We start from the raw sequence: 27,067 nt of genomic DNA on the forward strand, positions 1-27,067 counted from the left end.
TTTCAAGCTAGAACTATGAAAACTGGTATTTGGTTTCTCAGTCAGAAATAAAAAAAGTATGCATTCCAGCATTTTTGGAAATGTAACAAAGAAGTGGTTAAAATAGTGGGTGAAAGATTTTTTGAAAATACATCATTATTAAAGAACTAAAGCACATCTGTAAAATTTGGTATCTGACTTCCCGGTTGGAAACTAAAAAAATATGTTTCCATGTTTTTGGTAATTCAGCCCCATGGAGTAAAACAGGGGATGACAAGTTTTATGAAATTATTTCATTATGAAAGCACTTTCAAAGCTAAATCTACAGAAATTTGTATTTGGCTTCTCTGTTACAAACAAGAAAATATGTGCTTCACAGTTTTTGGAAATTCAACACCTGTGGGGGTGAAATAGGAGATGAAAATTTTTACAGCTAAGTCTATGAAAACTTGTATTTCACTTCTCGGTTAGATATAAAAAAATATTTGTTAGGGGATGAAAGTTCACATGGAAATACCTCCACAAGAACACAAAAGGCATGATTAACAAAAACCTTGGACACTAGCTACCAGAATAGCTTTTTGGTCCGAAGTACATCTGGAAAAAGCCATTCTTCTATTTTAGAGGGTGTTGCAATTTGTAAACATAAAACTTCAATTAAAGAAAAACGAAAAAATCTGTACGAGCACAAAGTATACACAAGCGAAACAGCAGGCACTAAGCTAGAAGCTTTATGTATAACGATGAATAGTATCTTTCTCAAAATTGTCCAAAGCAGTCACCTGCTTCTTTTTCAGCCGCTTCTTTCCTGGTATGTGCAGCCTTGTTGTGCTGCTCTCACCATGGTGCAGTCTATACTGTACTGCTCTTTCCCTATCGTTAAAACAGTGTTCTTGCTTATTTTCAATGCTGTTGCAGCTCTCTTGAAAAACTGAGTAACAGGAAATAAGGGCTCAGCTTTTCTCTTTCCTTTCTCCAAAGTAGTCCCTCAGCGAACAAATGAATTTGTGGGCAGGGCTTTGTAAAACACTTTTCTTTCCCAATTTCACTTCACATATTGAGCTGGCACTATTTGTCATACTGGACATTGTTGAAAATGAAACAGAAGCAAATGCACTCAGAAAACAACAAACACAAAATAATCAACAAACTTAAATATTAACAGAAACGATGAAACAACAGCACCAGTTGCATATGAGACAATGACTGGTTCATTTCAGATGAGAGCATCAGGTTTGCAGAGCAGCAGTGTGGCTCCTGCTGCCTACGTGAATCTGTTGTTGGCTGGGTACCTGCAGCTGCTTGGCAACACAATGACACTAATGAGATGCCAGTACTAAAGATTCATCTCCCAGCCTACTGTAGTATGCATGTGCAAGTTTACTTCACTATCAGTGGGAAAAATTTGCAGAAGTATTGAGGATTGAATGGTTTTTCATAATTCAAGTGTTTATGCTCGTGCAAGCAAAGATCAGTTCCTAATTGTTTCTTAGCTGCAGCATGTTAAGCAGTCTCAAACAGATTAATAGTGATCTGCTTGACTACTTTATTTGAGCATTTCCTGAGGTGAATAAATTGGAAGTAGTATCATCAAAAGAGTAATCATGACACAGCCGATAATAGCTTGCTTCCTAAACATAATGCAATCAATCTGACTGCCAACAAAAAAGGTTACTCAGGGAGAAATGTCGATTTTATTTGAACCCTCTCCCTTTTTAACACTTTGCAGCAATGCCCATGATAATATGGGCACATATGGCCTGCCTGAAAATCTAGCACACGTAAGCCTACAGTGAAGCTTACTCAATGTTTCTCTTCGTTCTTTGGTTTCCTATGTGACTAAGATTCTCAGTAGGAACAGTAGTTCAAGTATTGGTCACTAGACAGTGTGATCACGTTGGATAAATTTGTTTACTTCTTTTCTTGTGTGTCTTTGGAGTGGAGTGTTTCAGCCCTTGTGCACATAGGTGCATCAACATGACAACACATGGTTAGGCCAATGATGAAATTGTTCGCGAGTTATTTTATGACTTTGAGGACAGTGACATTGTTGTTTTTGGAAGATGACATTGCGAATGAGTAGAAGAATGATGCAGATTATGTTCAAGAAGAAATTTCACAATTTTTGTGATGAAATTCTCAGTATTTTCATTCAACTTTCAGCTGTAAGTATTTCTGTATGAAATTCCATAGTGGTTTTATTTTCAAATATGACTTTCTGTGATAGACACATAAGAGAAGAGCAGTCATCAAGTCACTTCAGGGACAAGCATTAATGTTATTCAGCTGAATATCATGTTTGAAGAGTGTGGAAGACCAAGTGCAAGGACGAGAATTTTGCACTGTATGGACTCTGAGTAAAGCCGGATGACCACCGGTTGTGTGACTGATACGGCTGTATTTTCAAGACTATCATCTACTGAAAAATCAATGTCAGTATCCTCATAATAGCAAGATAAATTAAGCAATTACACTAATGGTCAAACTATTACAGGCTATCCATTTGTGACTGAGATGGGGAGGTGTGAGATGTGTGTAGAAGCAAAAAGCTGACTAAAAATGTGGTGCAAAGGTAAAAATTAACAGTGTAATAAGAGCAAAGTCACACAGAAATTTAACATGCTTCAAAGTGTACAAAACAGAAAAATATATAATGAAAACTTGCCACCTATGATTAATGTATATAAAACAAGCTTCATTATTAAATATTTTTATGCAAAATAATCAAGATGCTTTCTGGAAAAATTTCATTTACCCTTGACCATTTTTTCCTGTTTTCAAAAACAATGGTTTTTAAAAATTCACAACATATCAATTCAAGAAAAATGTAGTGCACAAGTTTTAAATTTGAAATGTACATTTTCCATTAATGTACAGGTCACTATTACACTAAAATCTTTCAAGAAGTTACGACTGCTTAGAATATGGCAAATATGGTCTTGTTTTTCAGCATGGTTTTTTTTGTTATACCTCAGAATTCGAAGTGTTGATGATACTTTGGGAAGAAATAGGAAGCAAACAATGGATATAAAATTTCATAAAGTATATGAAAGACCAAACTAATTAAAATCAGTGATTACTAAGGGGTAGTTAACAATTCATTGTGATGCTGTTAAAATCCAATTACAGAGCTGAAACACTCAACTGATGATAACAGTACTACTCCCAAAGATGGGGATGACATTCATAATTACACCTTCCACAATTGTACAACCCTGTGCTTATGAATGGTTTTCACATTGAAAGACAATGTACTCCTGCTGTAAGTCAAAATTCTTATCATATGTTGACAGTACTCTTTTCTAACGAGACACACTGAAAGCTTAGGTTTGTAAACCCTATTTAGTCAACCAAATGCATGTTTATTGTTTTCAATTGTTTGGCTTATGAAATTTTCATCGCATCTTCACACTTATTACTGACATGATTTCCAAATAGTTTTATTTAATTCAGGACATTATATCATGCTCTGATAATTCAACATACTTAGCTTACCCACTACAGAATTGTTCTTCAGCTTTTTCAGTAAAATCACCATCATCATCTTACTGTAGGATTTGCTGTCATTTAACAGCTTCTGTAGCTCTACCTTATTAAAGAGTGCAGTTTACTATGACTAAATAAAAGGTAATAGAATCATTAGGGTTTTAGGTCCTAAAATAAATATTATAGAAGCAATCATGTTTCTAAGTTCCTTCTTCTCATTTATTTATCAAACTTTGTGCAAAAAGGTGCATGGAAAAAGAAGCTAGATGTGTCTCATTATTGGAGTTCCTTCAATTCAGTTCTCCCCAAATATTTTCCTGGATCAGAATACCAAAGTCCCAGAGGAACTTGCACATGTTGGTAGATCCTCCAACAACCCTCCCCACAGTATACCAGCTATCCAGGCCTGAAGAGTTTGGGAAGGCTAAACTTTAGCAGAGCTATGTAAAAACCATTTTCACCTGAAACCTGAGTTCTTCTGAAAGTCAAATCCTGGGAAAAATATGGGCAGTTCACAGCTGAAAACATGCCAGCAGATACCTCAAGTCTGTAATCAGTGTCATAATTTGGCAATCAGCAAGTATTTGTATCATCAGTAAGATATTTAATCTCTAGTTTGTAGTATACCGTCTTTATACCAGTCACAAAGAAGTAGATGTAATGAGATAATTTTCAAGGGATACAAAGGTTAATAAGTTATTTAGAAATATAAAAGGTAGCAAGTAAAAAAAAAAAGTGGATGTAATGAGATAATTTTCAAGGGATACAAAGATTAATAAGTTATTTAGAAATATAAAAGATAGCAAGTAACAAACAAGTAATACAGACAAAATTAAGATGGACACTAAAGTGTCCAAAAGGAGAAGCAATCAAATGTTAGACACATAAGATGACAAAGCATTTACCTGCTTGTATAGTGTAACATTTTAAAACTTTGATAGTCACAAGGGAGAGTAGAGAACCTGGTAGATCTCATGCATGGCAAATACAATGAGCATGTTTCACTAAAATTACATAACTGTAGGAGGAATATCTGTCGAGCCCAACTATTGATGTACGATATACACTGGAAAAAAATCACTGTTACATTTGTGGTGGTTAAAGGCACAATTTAAGGTAAATCTACTCTGTCATCAATGAATGGAACAAAGTAGTTATACTGCAGAGCTAGAAATAATTCTATTGCGAAACTGATTTAAAGGTGAACTTATGTAAAACATGATATATCATAAAAAGAGCAAAGGAGCTCAGTGCAACAGATTATTCCTCAACTTACTGAACTTAATAAGTATTTACAAAATTGGGGGGGGGGGGTCATGTTTTTAAGTTTTAAGTACACCGATTTCTTATTGAATTAGATTTTTCTGTAGAGATGATATGTTCAGAAAAGAAAAAGAAAAACAGTATGGTTATAATTTAATGCCCGATTTCTTGATATGGAAAATATCTAAATAATTTACAGCAAAAGTTGAAGAATGGTGATGACATAGTACCCATTGTAGCAAAGCAAAATCCAACTGAGAAAACTAACAAATTATGAGACAGAATTGTTGGCCAGTATTTACAATCAGCAGGCAAAGTGTGTAGTACTGCCAATACATACACTTAAAAGTAAGTGTAGTGGCACCAATGTGGAATCTGACTAGGTGGTGCAACATTACCACTGACCACTGTGGCCCAGTACTGAGATTGTGCTTATCACAAGAGACCACCCTCCAATGGATCTTTCATATATGCTGGCCCAAGGCTGGCCACTGCCAGTTGAAATTCGACAGCTGGTGGTCTAGACACTGGGTTAATGATCAACAGCCACATTCAATTAAGAACAAACTCACAAATTGTGATTGAGGTTTGCATCAGCTGTAGAATATTTCAGAAGAAATTAAAACTTGTGCCAGACTGGGACTTGAACCCAGATTTCTCGTTTGTCACCAGCAGCTGCCTTAACCATTTCGGCTATCTGAGCATAAGTCCAGGAGTGGTCCAAATCTCCATTTGTCCTGCAGTGTCTTATACAGAGCACTGCAGTATTTCATGTCATTACAAGACAATTATGAGAGAAAACAGTTTCTCACCTTGCCCGGAAATCATGATAATACAGAGCGTGCAGGAGGGAAAGTAAACATCAGGGTACATGGCAGATTTGGGGCAATTGTTCATGACAAGCAGAAAATTTGGGATTGAGTCCCAGTCTGGCACAAATTTTCATTTGTTTTGAAATATTCTACAGCTGATGCAAAACCATAACCGCAATATGCGAGGCAATTTTTATATAGCAGAAATGCATGACTGTGGACTCTGTTAATAACTGGCTTTACTTTACGCTACATGGATTGCTCACTTTTAACAGTTTGCACTGCTTTGAGGAGCGTGGTGTAACATACCTGACAAACAAAATGAAGTGAGTCTCCTTTAGTTTTGTGTGTAGACTGCCTTTACAAAAGTGAGACACTCCCTAGCTTTCAGAATTAATAATTTCTTCCTCAAGAAAGAGATAGGAATTAGCTGGGGAAGGTCATACTCCAGTTAAAATAACTTTTTGATAGAGATTTCAGTGAGTCAAGTGGTAGCGGCCAGCCCCCAGCCAATGGTAGTTTTTTCACATGTTCACTGTGCTGCCTTTTCTGTAGGTACATACAGAGCCTTGTGAAGCATGGCTGGCTGTACACTGGTCACACTGCTCCAAGACACTGCAATCTGTCATTCACAAAGTTATTTTATTCCAGCTGTAAAAGGTAGGGCAGGTCACTTAGACCCCAGGGTGAATGGAATCCACTTGAACCTTTGCTGATCTATCCTTCTATCAACTCTGAGGAATGAACTATTACGTCTGAAAGCAGGGAAGTGTCCCACTTTCACTTTTATGTGTTTCTTATCAGCAGTACTACACATTTCTCATTCTGAAGACAAGTCCTGGCCAGCCGTTCTGTCTCCTAATTATTAATATAATTCCTACACTCTCAGTCACTACCGGCACAAATGGTTCAAATGGCTCTAAGCACTATGGGACTTAACATCTGAGGTCATCAGTCCCCACTAATGGCACAAAGAAGTACTTAACACGTTCTTGCATCAGCATTTGTAAGGACAGTCTTTAACAGCAGTAAGAATTATGTCCCACATGTAAATGCTACACCATCACTAAAATTTCTCAGTCACTCCAATGTCAAATTACTCAAACAATGGAAACTCCAGGTAGGAATATCAACAACGTAAGAAATGATAGATTGCTACTTACTGTAAAGAAAACATGTTTAGTTGCATACAGCCACGATTAAAAGACACTCACATACAGCTTTTGGGCACAGCCTTCCCCAGCAAAAATGCAAACACACACACACACACACACACACACACACACACACACACACACCAGCACCAGCACCACCACCACCAACTCCAGCATCTCAGGTGGAAATGCGACATTACGTGGGATACAATCAGCAATCTGGAGGGGGTGGCGAAGGGATAGTAGTGCACCGGTGGGAAGAGAGATGAACACAGTCTGGTGGCGTGTGCAGGGGCTATACTGCCAACATGTGCAGCGTCAGGAGATTGTGGGGCAGGGAGGTGGGAAAGAAAGGAACAAGAAAAGGAGACGAGCGAGGGAAGATGGGCAGCGGCAGAGGGTTGCAAGTAAACAGGGTGGGGAATGAGAATGGGGAGGAGATGATATGACAATGGGGGTGGAAACTGTTGGATGGAGGGTATGGGGACAGTATGTTACTGTAGGTTGAGGCCAGGATAATTACAGGAGCAGATAATGGGTTGTAAGGATAACTCCCATCGGCTCAGTTCAGAAAAGCTGGTGGTGGAGGAAGAATCCAGATGGCTCGGGTAGTGAAGCAGCCATTGAAATCAAGTGTGTTATGTTCAGCTGCATGTTGTGCCACAGGATGGTCTACTTTGCTCTTGGCCACAGTTTGGCAGTGGCCGTTCATCCTGGTGGGCAGCTGGTTGGTAGTCAAACCCATATAAAAAGCTGTGCAATGATTGCAACAGAGCTTGTAAATGACATGGCTGCTTACGCAGGTTTATCCTACCCTATCAGGGGCTAGGCCATCTGTGAAAGCAGCCATAGCATTTACCAGCGCTGCTGCAATCATTGCACAGCTTTTTATATTGGTGTGACTACCAACCAGCTGTCCACCTTGATGAATGGCCACCGCTAAACTGTGGCCAAGAGCGAAGTAGACCATCCTGTTGCACAACACGCAGTTGAACATAACACATTTGATTTCAATGGCAGCTTCACTACCCGAGCCATCTAGACTCTTCCCTCCACCACCAGCTTTTCTGGACTGCGCAGACAGGAGTTATCCTTACAACACATTCCTGCTCCTGTAATTATCCTGGCCTCAACCTACTGTCCCCACACCCTCCCATCCAACAGTTTCCATCCCCCCTGTCATATCATCTCCTCCCCATTCTCGTCTCCCACCCTGTTTACTTGTAGCCTTCTGTCAATGCATCCACCCATCTTTCACTGCTCCTCTCCTTTTCTTGATCCTTTTTTTCCCCAACTCCCTGCCCCACAATCTACTGACGCTACGGCTATTGGCAGTCTAGACCTGCACACTCCACCAGACAGCATTCATCCCTCTGTTGGGTGGCTCTGCAAGCTTAGTGATCTTATTCTGTTTACAATTCCACGGAATGAACAACCTGGCTGGTGCGGACAGATTCATTTGTATCTGTAATGGAAGGAGTACAGGCAACTACTTACCATATAGTTGAGGCGTGGAACAGTCTATGCACACATACACATGTCTGAAAACATTGCTAAGTTGCTGAGTAATATTGTTCTTCAGATCTAATACAGAAAAAATACACCACAAGTGCACATACGCGCGCACATGCACGCATGTGTGCTGAACGCGTGCATGCCCCACACACACGCATGCACGCAAACACACATACTCACTCACTCTGTCCTGGCTACTAGTTTTGTGTAGTCTGTATCTGTTATCTCTCAAAAAGGACACTGTCCAAAAGCTTAGCAATGTTTTCAGTATTGCCTACGGATCAATCTCACCTATACAGTGAGAAGTTACACCTTTAGAGCTTCTACTATTTGTATTCCACCTAGGGATTCCTATTATCTAAAACAAGTGTGACTTGTTAATAGAACCATAAATAAATTGTTATTAAATACTGTAATTGTGTCACAGTTATCATCAATGGCAAGAATAATCACATTTTCATTGCATTCAATTACAGATGGAACTTCAGTCCTCCTCCATCTGTTAGGTGATACACAAAGTTCCAGTCACATTACTCACCTATTGTCCTTGCCTGGGTGCGACTGTATAAGTTCAAGTCTGTAACGCTTGGCAAACAGCATAAATGCATTCATAGGACGTTTTGCCCGCTCTGTTTCTGGCCCAGCTGCAGGGGAGGGCACTGGAGTTGAGATTTCCACTGCTATGGAAGGTACTGGCACTGGCTTTAGAGACACTAGTTTGTGCCTACTTGTTGGTAACTCCTCAGGAGGAAAACTAAACCTGCAGAATTTAAATGCAGTTGTGTCCTGGAGCTGAATTTAAACTATTTTTAATCTAAATGTCTCAAACACAAAGCATAATTTTGTGATCAATAATATAGTGACTAATTACATTAATGAAACAATGAATTTTGGAATTTTTAGTTCATTATTCATAGAATATGGTTGAAAAATCAAGATATGTATATACTATTATGTTGAACACCTTCCTTTGCATTGCACATCTAGCTCATGAGACAAAGGTGAGAGGGAGTTGTCATCACTAGTTAATAAGAAATGGGAAAAGGCACAAAGTCACTTCTGACTTCAAGAATGGTCATTAAACAGATGCATATATAATTAAAGGCCAATATTACTAATACTGATCTGTTGTTGAATAACAGAAGACATTTTACGTAATGTATTATGACTGTTTCTGAGAATAAAAATTTCTTTCAGGATAAAACTGAATTTTGAAAGTATATATAATCCAAAACTGTGTTTACTCAATTTAGTCATTATATTTAGAAAACAGAAGATGTGGTTCACTGATTTACGTCATATCCCTTGCTATCTGGAAGATATTTAACACAATTCCACAGTGTTGTCTACTGTACAAAGTAGGACACTACAAATTGGACCAGTTTTGTGATTGCATTAGACTTCTTTGAAAATATAACACAGTACTTTGTTTTTAATGGGAGGAAACTGTGATATGTGAAAGTAATTTTCAACCTATCTTAAGGTAGTGTTATAGGACTGTTACTGTTCATCATAAATGACCTGTTGGATAATGTCAGAAGTTCCATGAGGCCATCTGCAGATGATGGTGTTGCTGACATGGATTGACATGGTACACAAACTGGCAGCTGAATTTTGTCATGAACAAATCTAGCACACTATGCATAAATAGCCTCACAGATCTATTACGTAAATGGTGATCAACCACTGGAACTATGGAATACATCTTACAAAACTGAAATGCATTTACATAAACACTTCTGTTGACTGCATTTTCAATGTTGTAGCTTCCCTGTGTAAATTTACTATTCATTCAGCTACCATTTTTCTGACTTCAAAATTGGGAAATGTGCAGGCCAAACTTGGCATATAAGTGTGTGTGTGTAAATGATGGACTCTGTAACTCAATACTATTTTGTAGAGCTTCAATATAATTATGAATGTTATCATACCTGCGAAAACTGTCACATATATCTGGAGATTTCACTGTTACTGCTGGCCAGCTACTGCCAACAGATGCGCAGCTGTTTCTTGGAGGTGGTAAACATATATCTCCTGGTTCTAATAGGTGACACGATACACTGTATGCATGCAATACTTCATCTGGGCATACAGCACACCAACCTAGTCAGAGATTTTTTTTTTTAATGTTTACAAGCACAATAATATCAGTTAAAATTATAATCCTTATTGCATACTGAATGAGGTTTCCTGTTAAAGAAAAACAACACCTTTTTTCCTTAACTGATGTGGCTGTGCTTTGGTTACCACCACCATTTAGTCTGATAAATATTTATGTACCTTTATTACTAATCAACTCAAAGAATAACAATATGGTACTTAGATTTTTAGTGTGTGAATCAACCAGCAAATGTAAGTTTAATACTAAGAAAAACATGTTTTAAGTGAAAATGCTGGTAAATGTGAAACCAGCCCTCATCATGTAGGTATTCACTATCATATGATATTTTAAGTAACCTCCGAGGACTGTAGTGAGCTGCATACCTTTAATGACTGACACTGTACATACACCATCCATCCAAAAAGTCCAGAGTCTGATTTTATAACCAGTGTGTAAACAACATCAGCACAGTAACTACCATGGTAGCTTAACTAACCATTGTAAACAACAGATACACATTCGACAAATCAGTTGTGAGTAGGCAATGTTAAGTAGTGGAAGGGCAACCGTAGTGTGTCGATGTTGGGTCACAAATCACAATCGGGCAACATCTCTGAATCACACATTCAAGAGATTCTCCAGAATGTTTTGAAAAAGAGAAAGGTGGGTGCAAAATCTGTCCCACAAATCTCGACTGTTGAACAAAACAATGGCAAGTGGAAAAAACGGTCACATTACGAGACTTGACATCAATAAGAAAATACCACAAGATGACACAGGACATAAATTTACATGAAGTGTCAACACTTTGACAAGAAAACTCACAGTCAAGCCAATGTGACATGCTAGTTGAACAACATCCAAAAGAAATACTTTTCTGACAGCTTCACAAGGTAGTACGAATGTTCTGTATGTTGTACTCAAGTGAGGAAAGACTACTTAGAACACATTGTAATGGTACTTGAATTACATAACCATTATGGTACCTCACCTGAACCTCTCGATACCAGTAATATTCTACTGTGTTTCTGTAAAGTAGTTGACATATTTCTGAGACAACATTCAGATTTGATTTCATTTGTGATACATCGATATGTTTATATTGCAATGATATTATTCTTATCTGTATTCTTTCTTTTGTCATTATGATCTTTGATGTACTTGTAACTCTGATTTTTGGGCACATAAGCGATTGTTAGTTAGTTGTTGACCTGTTAGAGAGTCGGACCTTGAGAAAGTCAAGTGTTGGACGTCACGTTGGAAAGACGCATAACGTAGTCAGCTTATAAAATGTGAACTTTAACAGTGACTGTGAGGAAGATGTTGTCAAGTATGTTATGTATTGTGAAGTGATGTTTGTGTGTCACATTATATTGCAATTAAAAGGAAGTGTAACTTAATTTCGGAGTGCTGATTATTTTTTTACATCACCATTGTCCAGCAAAAGTGTAATCTCCAAGAATGGTTTGAGAAGCGCACCTACAAAACTTTTGAATATAGCAGAATAAAACCTAGGCCTCTTTGCATCCGAGCTTGGAATCATAACCACCTACATTTTCAACGATTGAGCCATGATTTTACGATGAGACCAGTGTGGGAAACACAAAAAGATGAGTGCCTAGTTTTTTGATTATTACATTAAATGACTTTATTAACTGTGCTCTAATAACACCTGCCACATAATATGACTGTTGTTGCCAGAAAATGAAATATTTAGCAGCGTGAGCAACACCACAATCGTTATTAAATGCTGACCTTTGTTGTGGTAGGGTTGTTAGAACATGAAACATTAAAATCTCCATCTTAACATTTCTCTATTTTTTATTAATCCTGCATGGAAACATTTTGGACTGGGTAAAGTATAAAAGGGTATTTTTTTCACTAACAGCTTCATAGTTCCAAAAAGCTGTACATTTCAAATGGTTCAAATGGCTCTGAGCACTATGGGACTTAACATCTATGGTCATCAGGCCCCTAGAACTTAACTACTTAAACATAACTAACCTAAGGACATCACAGAACACCCAGTCATCACGAGGCAGAGAAAATCCCTGACCTCGCCAGGAATCGAACCCGGGAACCCGGGCGTGGGAAGCGAGAACGCTACCGCACGACCATGAGCTGCGGACTGTATATTTCTCTGGCAAAGTATTATTAGAAATAGTATTGTAACAATGATAAATATAATATTAATTTATACTAAGCAAATATCTTATTATGAAAGGGAAATAGGAGAGAAACAGTAAACCTCTACATTAAATTATATGGTGTCCATCACAAGAATAAACCTGATGTAAACATTACACAATGTATTCTACCATGTTCACTGGTATCTCATGGAGCAGAAGCCAAGCTGCCTCAACTACAGTCAAGTGTGATAATAAGGATGCATTTTATGCTGTGCATTACATGCACATTGACTAAACAATAGCACAGGACAACAGCTTTAATGGCACATTTAACTTGGACAGCACTAACCTGCAGCAATGTGAACAGTTGCAGTTAAGACATAAAAAGAGATGAGCAGAAAATAATATAGCTTTGAATGTCATTTAATTTTTAAAGAGAATGAAATAATATTCTGCAAATCTCCAGCAATACTGCACACTTCTTAGGGGACCAGAACAGAAAGCGCAACAGGCTCTCATTCTTAGCTAACGTAGTATTTTACCACAATTACAAACAAGAGTGATGAAAATTCCTTGAGTGAGCTATGTATGACGTAAAAGGATTTTGCGGGGATTTCACCATACAGTTAAACAATGAAGCTACTGAAGGTATTATTTAAGCTACTCGTTTGATAATCTCTGAACTCTTTCCATATCTGAATCTGAGAAATACATGTCAGTACCAGAACTGTCATCTGCTATGTTGATAACAACTCAATCAACAACAGAATACGTGGAGCCATCCAAGTGCACATTTTCTCCTTCATTTTGACTTGCCATTCTCCGCCCCGCTATAATTTGCCAGTGATATGTGACAAAACTTCATGCATTAGTTCGGTACATCTAGCAGCTTAAACGTCTTGCTATTTCTTGCTACAAATCCCTTAACTTGGCTCCAGATCAGTTCTGTAGCATTTATATTGCAATGGTGCAGTGGCAACTGCAAATGAAAAATTGTTTTTTATGTTTCTAAGATGCTTATCACTCTAGCATTTGTGAGACCATGTCTGTGATATAATACAGTAGAGATGGCCCAAATAAAGAGTACTAAATTTTTCATTTTTGTCCTAAAAATTTAATATGTAACTTTTTCTTAATTTAGACAATCTTCTTTAATAATCTTTTATAAAATACCAATAATTAATAATTCATATTTTCAATAAAAACTGGACTTTTACAAGCAATATGTAACTAGAAACAAGAAGACATGCATTTTTCATTAAAAATTATGATCAGATATGTACTAATTAGCATAAATTTGATGAATTTTAAGATGTATGTCTCCCAAACTGAATCATCATCATCATCATCATCATCATCATTTAAGACTGATTATGCCTTTCAGCGTTCAGTCTGGAGCATAGCCCCCCTTATACAGTTCCTCCATGATCCCCTATTCAGTGCTAACATTGGTGCGTCTTTTGATGTTAAACCTATTACTTCAAAATCATTCTTAACCGAATCCAGGTACCTTCTCCTCGGTCTGCCCCGACTCCTCCTACCCTCTATTGCTGAATCCATGAGTCTCTTGGGTAACCTTTCTTCTCTCATGCGTGTAACATGACCCCACTATCTAAGCCTGTTCGCCTTGACTGCTACATCTATAGAGTTCATTCCCAGTTTTTCTTTGATTTTCTCATTGTGGACACCCTCCTGCCATTGTTCCCATCTACTAGTACCTGCAATCATCCTAGCTACTTTCATATCCGTAACCTCAACCTTGTTGATAAGGTAACCCGAATCCACCCAGCTTTCGCTCCCATACAACAAAGTTGGTTGAAAGATCGAACGGTGCACAGATAACTTAGTCTTGGTACTGACTTCCTTCTTGCAGAAGAGAGTAGATCGTAGCTGAGCGCTCACTGCATTAGCTTTGCTACACCTCACTTCCAGTTCTTTCACTATGTTGCCGTCCTGTGAGAATATGCATCCTAAGTACTTGAAACCGTCCACCTGTTCTAACTTTGTTCCTCCTTTTTGGCACTCAATCCGTTTATATGAATGAAAAAGAAATACCAAAGCAAGGCTTTAAACTTCGATTAATGGACTAGATGAGATAACCATTCTAAAATGCTACTGATTCAGCTATGCATCCTGTTTTAGAAAACACCTTAACTGTAAAAATTACAATTCCTCAGAAAACTTCAAAACTGATTTTTTCTGTAAACTTGCGAAAAACTTTGAGAACAATTTGTTTCTTGCCACTTATTAACAGTGTTCTACATGTGTGTTTTACTATGGAGCAGGAAGCAGTTGGTTGTTTTGGGGGGGAGGAGACCAGAGAGCGAGGTCATCGGTCTCATTGGATTAGGAAAGGATGGGGAGGGAAGTCGGCTGTGCACTTTGAAAGGAACCATCCCGGCATTTGCCTGGAGCAGTTTTAAGGAAATCACGGAAAACCTAAATCAGGATGGCCAGATGCGGGATTGAAGCAGGAAGCAGTGTCAGCCTTTTTTGCAATGTATTAACAGTTCAATAATCAGAGCACAATAGTACAGAGACTGGGACTGTACACCATTTTTAAAACAAAAACCTCATAGCTAAAACATGATTACAGAAAACATTGATAGCCATCAATACATTAGAATATCATTTACCATTAAAGTTTCATTTATTGTAACTTAGTAATGAGATATCTAATACACCAGTAAGGCCTACTTCCAAGAGTATAACAACATCAGCATATGTATGGTGCAGATTCTTGTCTTTGTTTACATCAGGTTTATTCATATAATGAAGAAGGTATAGCCAAAGTTATTAAAACTAAAAATTTCACTGAATCTTTAATTTAAGATACAAAATTTAGTGATTTAATTCCTTATATCAATATTAGAATGTAAGGCAACTGCTTAGAGGAGAAGGCAGAGGGAGTACATAGGTACATCTTTGTTACGCAAAAAAATGTAAAGTCTGAAAGCACTTTTATATGTACAATATGAGAAATGTCAGATCAACAAAAAAAGTTATATTCTATAGGATACTTTTAACTTTTTATTCCTACAATAGCAGCCTATACTTTATAAGAATAATGAACTAATGGAAAATAAATAGTGGGATGCAAAAAATGGAATTAGTGAATTATAGCTCAGGGTTCCTACTTGCATGCTTCTTTAGTGTACACATATTTGTTCGCTTGTGTGTGTGTGTGTGTGTGTGTGTGTGTGTGTGAGACAGAGAGAGAGAGAGAGAGAGAGAGAGAGAGAGAGAGAGAGAGAGAGAGCACGTGCACATAAAACAAACAGAGAAAAAATGGAGATGGACAGAAAAGAGCATCACTGTTGTAATTGTCTACTTCTGACAATATCCTTAAATAGATCAAAATTTTAGACAATATGATTCAACCAACCTTTATGATGTGTGTAAAATGTCTGTAAACGAGAACATCGAGCAGTCAGATCACCTCGTTCCCAGCGGAATGCAAGTACAGTAGACACACCATCTTGTGTCCGTTCTTGTTCAGCTGCCATTTCTAGGCGTAGCCACTCACAGCGATAGCCCGAAATTTCCTCAGCCCGTCGCCATGTTGTATCACCACTAAAACGCACTAGTGTTCCTAGGACAACAAACTAGTATCATGTACAACCTATATAATGTGTCAAAATTTAGCACTGTTCAGTGCAAATGTCTGCAACAGCTAGATGCTGATTTTTGAAACTCCATTCCATACATTATGCTTGAGTGCTCCTTGTTTACTTATATACACTGCACTAAACAAAAAATCTTTGATCACAATAATAGTAATACAGGAGAAAGAGAATACAATCCAAACTATTATCTGCAGCAGACCAACCAACCCCCCCCCCCCCCCAAACCCCTCCAAAGAAATAAAAAGGGTCATGTGAAAGCTGTGACTGCTATCATACAAAGTGCAGTTCACTGGAGTCAGAGATATTCCTAGCTGATTGTTGCCTACAAAAATATTAAAGCCAACATAAAGAAACATTCAAGGAGTTCTGCTTTTCCCTTCCAGTCACCCACACCAAAGTACAGCGATTTGACAGTCAGAACTAAGAACTCAGTTCAGTAAATGAACAATCTTATGGTTCACTCAATAAAACACTGTACCTGAGGAATGTTGTTACTAACACATTCCATGTAACTCTTTACAACATATACCACACTGACTAAATTGCTGTTAAAATGTCAACACGGTAAAGTGTTGTTGTTGTTAACATGTGTTATGAACACAAAAAGTACTAAGAAACACTCTGAAAATTTTATTAAAACTACCAAATTAATAAAATAAAACTCCTTTGATTATTATTGTTAATTTTTATATGCTTTAATCTTCTAACAGATTAAGTTGCAGACAGGCACAATTAAAAAACACTTACACATTAGCTTACGGATACAGCCTTCGTCAGAAAAAGAAACATGCCATTCGTTTACACAAGTAGGCACACCTCGTGCACACATGAGTGCCATCTCTAGCAGCTTGGAGCAGAATGCCAGAGGTGGTGGTCATGCGTGTGTAAGATGAGCTTACTTGTGCGAATGAATGTTGTGTGTTTCCCATCTTTTTCTGGTGAAGGCTGAGGCCAAAAGCTAATGGGTAATTGCCTTAATTCTGCCATTCTGCTACTTGTGTTATCTTTACAGTAAGCATTAATCTATATTTTTCTTACATTCTTGACATTGCAATGAGGAGTTATGATTGTTTGTTTTATTTTTTAATGAGTGTATGTGTGTACGTATGATCTATCTCCTTATCAACCAATACACCAATGTTAACCAAACTTTGTACATGTAACACTTCTTGTCTGTAAAAAGGCACTATGAGGGTAAGAACCACTTAGCTCCCGTTTAGGTGAAGTGACAGAGAGAGGGGCTATGAGGAGATGGACTGAGAGAGGGGAAATAGAGAGATAGAGGTGGAGGACATAAGAGATGACAGGGAGAGGGGGGGGAGGAGATGGACAGAGAGAGTCATGGGAAGGAGGACACAGACAGAGAGAGGAGGGAGGAGGAGATGGACAGAGAGATGTGGGGAGGAGACAGAGAGAGAGAGAGACATAGAAGGAGGAGACTGACAGAGAGACACGGGGAGGAGGAGATTGACAGAGAGATGTTAGGAGGAGGAGATGGACATAGGGCGGAGGGAGGTGGATACAGACAGAGAGGGCAGAGGAGGAGGTGGACAGAGAGATGTGGGGAGGAGGTGGACAGAGAGATGTGGGGAGGAGATTGACAGAGAGACATAGGACGAGATTGACAGAGAGAGACATGGGGAGGAGGAGATGGAGAGAGAGATGTTAGGAGGAGGAGATGGACATAGGGTGGAGGGAGGCAGATACAGATACAGAGAGAACCAAGGAGGAGACAGACAGAGGGGGAAGGAGGATACGGTCAGAGGGGGCGGGCGAGGAGGATACAGTCAGTGCAGAGAGAGGATATGGGAAGAGAGAGTGGAGGAGGACACGGGCATTGAGGTGGGAGAAGGAGATAGAGAGGGGGTGGAGGAGGAGACATATCACATTCTCTGCCAGGGTTTCGACTACCTCTCGTCATGCTCTGAAATGAGGATGTCCTATCCACTATCCACTCCACCCCTCCCACAGTGGTATTTTGCCACCTACCAAACCTGCACAATATCCTCGTCCATTCCTACTCGTACCACACAGCCAAATAAACTCTAAGTCTACCTGAACAGGTCCAACTGACTGCTTTGTCATCCTCAGACAATAGGTGTCACTGGATGTGAATATGTAAGGGCATGTGATCAGCACACCACCTCTTGGCCACTGTCAGTTTTTGCGACCAGAGCCACTACTTCTCAATCAAGTTGCTCCTCTATTGGCCTCACAAGGGCTGAGTGCACCCCTGTTGCCAACAGTGCTTGGCAGATCTGAGACCTGGACAGCCACCCACCCAACTGCTAGCCAAGCCCGGTAGTGCTTAGCTTTGGTGACCTCACGGGAACTGGTGTTATCATTGTGGTAAGGCCTCTGGCCCGCACGGTCAAATACCACAGATAAATATAATGTCCTTTCTAGAGTTCTATGGAACAAAAAAAGCAGAGATACATATATACATGTGTGCAATAAGTGTGACATATGAGCACAGGGGTCCACAGAAATTTATCTAAGACAGGGCAAGAATCAAAAAGTGCCTTTACTTATAAAGCTTTGTTGACTTGCAGAACCTGTTGTGACCCAAGAAATAAATTTGACAGGAAGTCACAAAATTACTGTATCTTAAATGGTTGAAGGATACCTAGTCAATATTTTTTTGAAGATAGATTACAAAAGCCTGATTCACTAGTATATGCAAAGTACACATTTTTATATTATTATAATAAATGTGAATGGCGGAACTCTTTCAAAACAAGCATCAAATTAGTCAGTAGAAACAACTCTTCACAACTCAGGACTGAACCATAATCTTACAACACATTATTGTGTAGCCACTGCAACTGGACTGCATAACTCGTGCCTCTAAGGCTGCATGTCACGATGGACTGTGCACCATTAGTTTAAGTAGATTCCAACACTTTTTCAACAATGATATTATACAATTTTTTCATCTTCTCGCAAAGAAAATGGTAGTTATTCTCCATCTGGGATCATAGATGAAGTATAGGAGAATGCTCCTACAGTCTTCTCTCTACTCTACTACAGTCACACTGCTTTCTATAACTGAATGCAGTCACTTCATGCAAGACAAACACTAGCCTGAAGTCGAGATTAAATTGAGCAGCAAGCAAATAGGTTATCTCGTGGGAATTGAGGACAGATGCCCAGCATGTATACTGCAGCTGTGTTTGTAATGTGCTGGGTGTTAGAACAGGCTCTTTCTGTACTTTGCCAAGTTCTATACAAGAAAATGACAGAGAAAAGTTCTGTAAATGTTCATATCTGCCAAGATTGTGAAACAGTGCCAAGACAGTCGCCACAGCAGCCTGCCAACCAATGCCAGGGTATTTTTCCTTGGACTTTTAAAGCTAACTCTGTTGTTTAGTAGAAACACAGTGCCCCTCTTGGCCCCCTTGTGGATGCCTAAGCATATGGTTTTGGGTGGGTGAAGCCACAGGTAAAAAGCTCGTTGTAAGTAAAATTCACATTTAATCTCAAATCATACAGGTCAAGAGTGAATGGTTACATCACTATTTCAGAGGTTGCTACAAAAAATAGATGTTGAAGTTTCACAAGATACCTCTCCAAAACTACAATATTTTGATTTTCTGATGATTCATTAAAATGCTACAGACCTCTCTAAATGAGAGTAATTGTGAAAATGTCATAACAAAGGGGAAAATGTAAAAACTGTAATAAAGAAACAAAATGTGATAGAGATCTGACTTTATTTTCAATAAATACTTTGTTCCTAATATTAAGAGACATGATTAATATATAAACACTGCTCTCTCCTTCTTTTCTTCTTTTTTTTTTGGAAAAATAAACTGTGAAAACTTGTAAGTTTGTCAAATTTATGTTTTGAAAATATGAATAGTCACAGGATGTTAACTGTCTTGAGAAATGATAAAGTGGAATGACTGATAACTGTCAGCTATGACATTACTGCATGAAATTCTTAAATTGTCAAAAATATTTATACATAAAATAGAAAGGATCTAAAATTTTTTGTTTATTTAGAATTATTTTCTCCAAAACCCCTATCCTAAATGTTCCAAAAACTTCATGGTATGTTAGCTGGTCATTGTACTTGTGGAATGTACAATAAGAGAGGGCAATACTTTAATCTACAGAATGTGGGAAATTTTTAGATACACCTAGCTCTACTCTGAAGGTCAAAACATCATGGAAACTTAAATATTTAAATTGCTCACTGCTTTTGAGTAAATGTAATGCAAAACTGGTATTTCTTAATCAAAATAATTACATTACAGCATTATAAGTGAGTGGGAAAACAATTCATAATTTTGTTCGAAAGCATTTTATGACAAAAATGAGATACAAAATATTTATACTCATTTTCTTTTTATGATATTATTCACAAATTGTTATTGTCTTTTGTCATGATTTTACTTCTTCACAACTTTCCATGAATTAAAATTGCCTACAATGTAACAATCAACACTGCACAAAAAAGTTCATTTGTTTGTTTCATCTACTTCTCATTGAACTTGTGTAGCCCAGCCGAATTTGCATGCGGACAAGAATGATCCAACAAGAGCAGTACTTGGGAAAAGGGAACTGCACATTGATCTTTTGATGATGGCCATTTGAAAGCATTAGCAGGACCATGATGCATCATTAAGGAGACGGTTATTTCTGGCAGCTCATGAGATACACTTATTATGTGTCCTGCCCACCACTGATTGTCATACACATAAGGAATGAAGTGACTCATTACAAAGTCTTCTAATGCATACTGTGGTCTCTGAATTTAACACACAGTAACAGGCTGCATTTTGTGGAGGATTGTTCTGGCAATGTACATGGCACTACGGGATGCAACCCAGTAGTGACTTGATTGAATTCTTACCACAGGCTTCATAGCAGATCACTCCTCTCTCTTTTTTTTAAATGGAATTCCCCTAATGTACTTTCATTTCTCTTATAGCAACAAAGGATTCATGCTAGAGATTAAATCTTGTTGTAAGATGTTTACAGAGAGATCTCCTACACCATCATATGCACTTTTTCCATGATTTGTTGCTGAAAATATCCATTTTTTTGTCTTAATTCCTGTACTACAGTGTTGAATAAGCTCTTAAAGCTGAAAGCAGTTTTTAAAAAGAGATGCTGCACCATCAGTCACATGTTTAGGAAATGCATGGCCTCTAGATGCTATGTCATCAATTATCATGCTGACTGCTTAGAATGCATGTGCACTGTCACGAATGTGATCGTCACTGACAATAGGAAAACAGTGTGATGGTCCAAGGAAGGGAGCAACACATGTGAATATTGATACCTGTGATGTGTGCCAGTGGTAACTTAGAATTTTGTTCTTCAAAGTAACAGATCAGTTCTCAGCAAACTCTAAATGAAGAACTAATGTGTTAGTGTTCTGGGATGTGGTTGATTTTACTTCTACTATGACCTGTCTCTGAATCCTCCAGATACGATGGTGAGCTATTCCCTTTATGACTCAATGCCTAACCTCTGTAACAAACTTCTCTGGCTCTACTGTCTTCTTCATCAACTCTCCTCTCTCCCACAATGCATATGTTATGTCTTTGTCAGTATCCTGAAGGTGTAACGCTTCAACAGTCACCACTTCAGCACCAGGACACATCGCACACTCCTGCAACCACCATTTATCTTGCGGCTCTTGACATACAAACAAAAGCATCAGGTCCATCTCTGTTACTTCAAGTTTCAAATTAGTGCTGTAAATACATGTGCATACTTCATGCACTGGTTGGTATTTTAACCATTTTGGTCGTAAGGAGTAGAATTTTGTGAGACCAATTTTTAAATTTGGGTTCTCCTCTTTCATTAGGAGATATGCTTCTCTTATTGATGTACTCATATATCTTTTTACCTTTTTCATAATTCTCACTAACAGAGATAACATCACCCTGGTTAGGACTTTGCCTGCTGCAATCTTTGTCACCACATAGATAATATTCCAGAGCAACAGTAAGCGTATCATCTTGCAATAGATGCCCACAGTAAGAAGCTGGGCATGCCAAAACACTATTTAATGTCAGTACCTGTACCTTCTCAGTATAGGTGGCTGCTGAGATAGCAGTATTTAGGTTTTGAAACGACACATCAAATTTCGTGCACATATCACTATATTCAGGTTCTGAACCAAGTGCATCTACATTATACACTTCAGAGAGTTTTGAAGATGTTGCTTGTGTAAAATTTTTTTCAATTTCTTTCACTTTTCTATTTACACACTTCTTACCTTTCCTGGACATTTAAGGGGGGGGATATAGTAGGGGCTACAACAGAAATGCTAACATGCAATGCATCAACAACTTCACATCCAGGAATACAAACATCTGCAATGTCTTCTTCAGTTTCACATTCGGGTGATGGTGATGGTTCAGGTGTGTTGTCACTACATTTCTTCTTGTGGTGAGAGACCCACACTTCTGGGTGACTTTCCTGAAATCCACTCCTTTTCCTAGACCTCTTCGATCCTTTTCCTTCGACCTTCATCTTTCCCCTTCAACTCTTCTGCCTGCTTAAAAAGGAGCCACTGACTCTGAAAGCTTGCCTAATTATAACTTTCTTTTGTGTGTGTGTGTGTGTGTGTGTGTGTGTGTGTGTGTGTGTGTGTGTGTGTGTGTGTTCTGCCACCACTTGGTGAGTAGATCCTCAAGATGATTTGAATCATCCCTTTTCTTATATTGCTATTCCAGAGGACAGAGTTGGGCTGACTTATTGCTCACTTCCCTTAACGTATTTTGTTATTTAAGTTAACTATGCTTCTGCTACTGAATGACAGCAATCTGCTCAAGTATCTGAAAGGATAACATCATTTGAATTTTCTCAGTTCAGTGACTACATCTTCTACATTTCTTTTTCCTAACACTACACATTCAGTTTTCTGCATTTTTTCTTGGAATTCCTTGATTTCTTCAGTTTTTGCAGCATGTAGCTTGTACCACCAATATCTTCAGCAACAATAACCTGACTGTCAACAAGAGAAGGGTATACAAAGTTTTATCTTCTGGGCATATTCCCATTTTACAGCAATCTTTTCTCCATCTCTCAGGAGCTTCCTGCAAGTAGTTTGTAAATAACGTTGACAGAACAGAGACTATGATTGGCGGGGAAATTATGTTTCCTACTTTAATCCTAAAAATACAGCCTGTGTAGAATTTCTATATAGCTTTAACATGTTTGTGCAAAATGCTCCCATTTATCATACTAGTACAAAACTTATTTTTTTTTGGAAACAAACATCAGCAACACACCCTCACAAAGGAGTATCACAGGGCTTAGCTGTTGCTGAACTCAGCTACATGTAGTGGCACAGGACCAACAATAGCACACAGTCTGGTTGGAGTCCAGGCAGCGAGTATACACAACAGCCCAACTCACATGGAAACAACACGCAGATGAACACCCAGAAGCACACCATTAACATATGAAGTCTTTGAATGCGTGTAAAATTTTCTTCTTTAATGCTAGTTACTGTGCATCGCCGTGCCTTCACTGGTGGAATGTGGTGTCTACCAGATGAAAATTGGTTTTATTTTTCTTTATACTTTTATTGTTTCAATTTTCCTCTTGTACATTGAAATATTCTCTTGGAGACATGTCTACACAGTTTTCTTTAGTTCAGCATATTTCATAATGTGACTACTTTCATTTATTCAAGATATCATCATCTCTTTAACCGGCAAACCAGACAAAAAATTTTGTCAACTCAAGAATACATCAACTAATACAATGTAGCACAGTCTCTAGTCTTCATAATTGGCTCAGTTCAACAAGGAAGAGGGCCCACAAATTTCTTTAGGTATGCCATACCCATCTGAAGCCAATCAGTCATAATTAGATCCCAAATAGTTACAAATTGTAACAGGACTTTCTCATGTTGTCTCTGTATTTATAAACTGATCAATATTATGAGAACAATTAGTACAACACAAACCATATCATGACACAATTAATTAAAATATAGGCTACCCATTATATGTATGATGGTATGGTGCAATCTAGGAACAAAATTTAAGAGTAAATTGTAGTTCTACCTGGCTGGAAGCAGTGCCACACTGGAGCAGGCCATGGACAAGAATGGAGATCCTCACGACTGCTGGTGAGAGATGCTGGGCTCATGAGAACTGAGCTCTGGGCCTGCTGTGTACTTGGACTTGCAGGCGGCTCCACTTTTACTGTGGTGGCAGTAATGATGGCTTGTGCCGGCTGCTGTGGTGGAGTAGGTGGTGGGGTAACATCTGAATTCCATGAAAAGCTGTATGCCCTACAAAATAATTGTAAAAAATCTTCACAATAAAAATCTGTAAATAAAAAAATCTCTAAAATTATGTATCATTTCAGTGGCTTATGTTAACAATCACAATATAAGATTAATGTTTTGAGGTTATATTACACTGATGGAAAAAAATTTTAACACCAAGAAACAATTAATGTTATTTTGAGAATACTTTCATCTAGGTAACATATTTAAGTGATTAACAATGCAAGATGATAGGTCAATGTAAGCACGAGATGAATCAGTGAAAATGTGAAATGCTAGTACATTAATAACTGGTGTAACTGCCAGAACACTGAATGCAAGGAAACAAACGTGGATGCATTGTGTTGTACAGGTGCCAGATATCATTTTATGAGATGGAGTTCCATGCCTGTTGCACTTGTTTGGTCAATACAGGGATGGTCAATGTTGTTTGTGGATGACGCTGGAGCTGTTGCCTGATATGCTCGATTGGAGACAGATCTGGTGATTGAGCAGGTCAAGCCAACATGTCGACACACTGTCAGTCACATTGGGTTATAACAGCGGTATGTGGATGAGCCTTAACCTGTTGGAAAACACCCCCCAGAATGTTGTTCATAAATGACAGTACAACAGGATGAATCACTAGATGGATGTACAAATTTGCTGTCATACAAAATCACACTACAGACAAAAACTCCAAGTGTAGGTCCAGAGTGTGCAGTGTGCAGACTGGTTGGTTGCAGGCCTTCAACTGGCCTCCTCCTATCCAACACACGGCCATCAATGGCAATGAGGCATAACCAGTTTTCATCAGAAAACACAACAGAGCTCCACCCTGTCCTCCAAAGTGCTCTCGTTTGACACCACTGAAGCTACAAACGGCAGTGGTTTGGTATACGTGCTACAGGCTTGAATTTGTGATTAAGTAACCAAATTGTAACACTTGTGTCACTGTGGTACCAACTGCTGCTGCAGATGCAGTACGATGTGCCAGGGCCTCACTCTGAACATTATGGTTGTTCCTCTCGGTAGTGCCATGTGGCCACCCAGAGCCCGGCCTTCTTACGATCATACATTCTTGTGACCACTGCTGCCAGCAATCATATACAGTGGCTACGTTCCTGCAAAATCTGTCTGCAATACTACAGAAGGAACGTTCAGCTTCTCGTAGCCCTATTACATGACCTTGTTCAAACTCAGATGGCTACTGATAATGGCATTTTTATCACCTTAAAGGCATTCTTGACTAATATCAACTCACTACATCCAGTCTCAAAGATAACTAGTGCTCATGATTGTTACAGCATGTATTTAATGCAAACTCGATTTGCACCCTCATAGTGGCACAACTAGTGTCACTCTTATGCAAATGACATGAAATCTGAAAAGACATAATACTTCAGATTTAGTAAGATGCCTAGCAACTTCTGTTATGTGACACAACTCCTTCTCAATATTGCGATTTTTTCCATCAGTGTGTGTTTATAAATTAGTCAAAAAGTAGGTTGCATTACCAATTAAATGTTGTAAAAAATATTTAAGTGGTTTACTAGAGGACGAATCACAGGCGGAAAGTGTAATTTTTCATAATAGTTTGTTAGAAGTTAGATATAACCTTAACAGAAATTCATTTATGAGGGGAAAAAATACATCCTGCAGTACATCAGCAACACATTATGCTACAATTCAAGTAACAACAGAGATTATATGATAAATTTGTAATATATCTTTCATTCTGCATTTTAGTAAGCACACCTTGCCAGAGGTATTAAAAATAAATCTCCGTGGTGATGAGAGGAAAGTTAGAGTGTGAAACAAGGTGACAACACACAATCTCTTCCTCTCAAATATCACCAAGGAGGTCACCAAGTATTATGTCCCCTTTGACAAACAGACCACCAACAGTTTCACATGCTTCCATTCTGTGAAGGAGTTTGTAATTTAATCTGTAACAATAGCACAGATAATCATAAGGATTACATCTCTCCACCCTTTTGCCAGCCAAATACTGGAACTGCAATTTTTTTTTTGGTCTCCAGAATACACACTGATGAGCCAAAGAAACTGGTAAACCTGCCTAATATTGTGTAGGGCCCCCCGCAAGCATGCCGAACTGCTGCAACACGACATGGCATGGACTCATCTAATGGCTGAAGTAGTGCTGGAGGGAAATGACACCATGAATCCTACAAGTCTGTCCACATATCTGTAAGAATATGAGGGTGTGAAGATCTCTTCTGAACAGCATGTTGCAAGGCATCCCAGACATGCTCAATAATGTTCATGTCTGGGGAGTTTAGTGGCCAGTGGAAGTGTTAAAACTCAAAAGATTTTCCTGTAGCCACTCTGAAGCAATTCTGAATGTGTGGGGTATCGCACTGTCCAGCTGGAATTGCTCAAGTCCTTCGGAATGCACAATGGATGTGAATGAGCCTCCACCAGCTTGAACATGCCCCTGCTGACACACAGGGACCATGGATCCATGAGGTTGTCTCCATACCTGTACACGTCCATCCGCTCGATGCAATTTGAAAGCAGAATCATCTGACCAGGCAACATGTTTCCAGCCATCAACAGTCCAATGTTGGTTTTAGTGGGCCCAGGCGAGGCGCAAAAGCTTTGTGTCATGCATTCATCATGGGTACATGTGTGGGCCTTCGGCTCTGAAAGCCCATATCAATGATGTTTCATTAAATGGTTTGCACGCTGACACTTGTTGGTGGACCAGCACTGAAATCTGCAGCAATCTGCGGAAAG

The 27,067-nt window shown here is 38.6% G+C and overlaps 1 protein-coding gene across 3 annotated transcripts in view; it reads right to left on the reverse strand.

Moving 5' to 3' along the window:
* The window catches only part of LOC126092457 (HMG box-containing protein 1-like), a 77,629-nt gene that overhangs the window by 26,948 nt on the left and 23,614 nt on the right, over positions 1 to 27,067 (reverse strand). For all 3 annotated transcript variants that reach the window (XR_007521335.1, XM_049908059.1, XM_049908058.1), the window contains exons 3-6: positions 24,102 to 24,331; positions 15,825 to 16,031; positions 10,141 to 10,312; positions 8,748 to 8,969 (exon numbers count right to left, since the gene is read on the reverse strand). Coding sequence is in view for 2 of the 3 variants with exons in the window: in XM_049908059.1 (XP_049764016.1) it covers positions 8,748 to 8,969; positions 10,141 to 10,312; positions 15,825 to 16,031; positions 24,102 to 24,331 (831 nt within the window). In the remaining variant the exon portion in view is untranslated. The remainder of the gene's footprint in view (positions 1 to 8,747; positions 8,970 to 10,140; positions 10,313 to 15,824; positions 16,032 to 24,101; positions 24,332 to 27,067) is intronic.

This window comes from Schistocerca cancellata, chromosome 7 (genome assembly GCF_023864275.1).
Source record: "Schistocerca cancellata isolate TAMUIC-IGC-003103 chromosome 7, iqSchCanc2.1, whole genome shotgun sequence".
Taxonomy (NCBI): domain Eukaryota; kingdom Metazoa; phylum Arthropoda; class Insecta; order Orthoptera; family Acrididae; genus Schistocerca; species Schistocerca cancellata.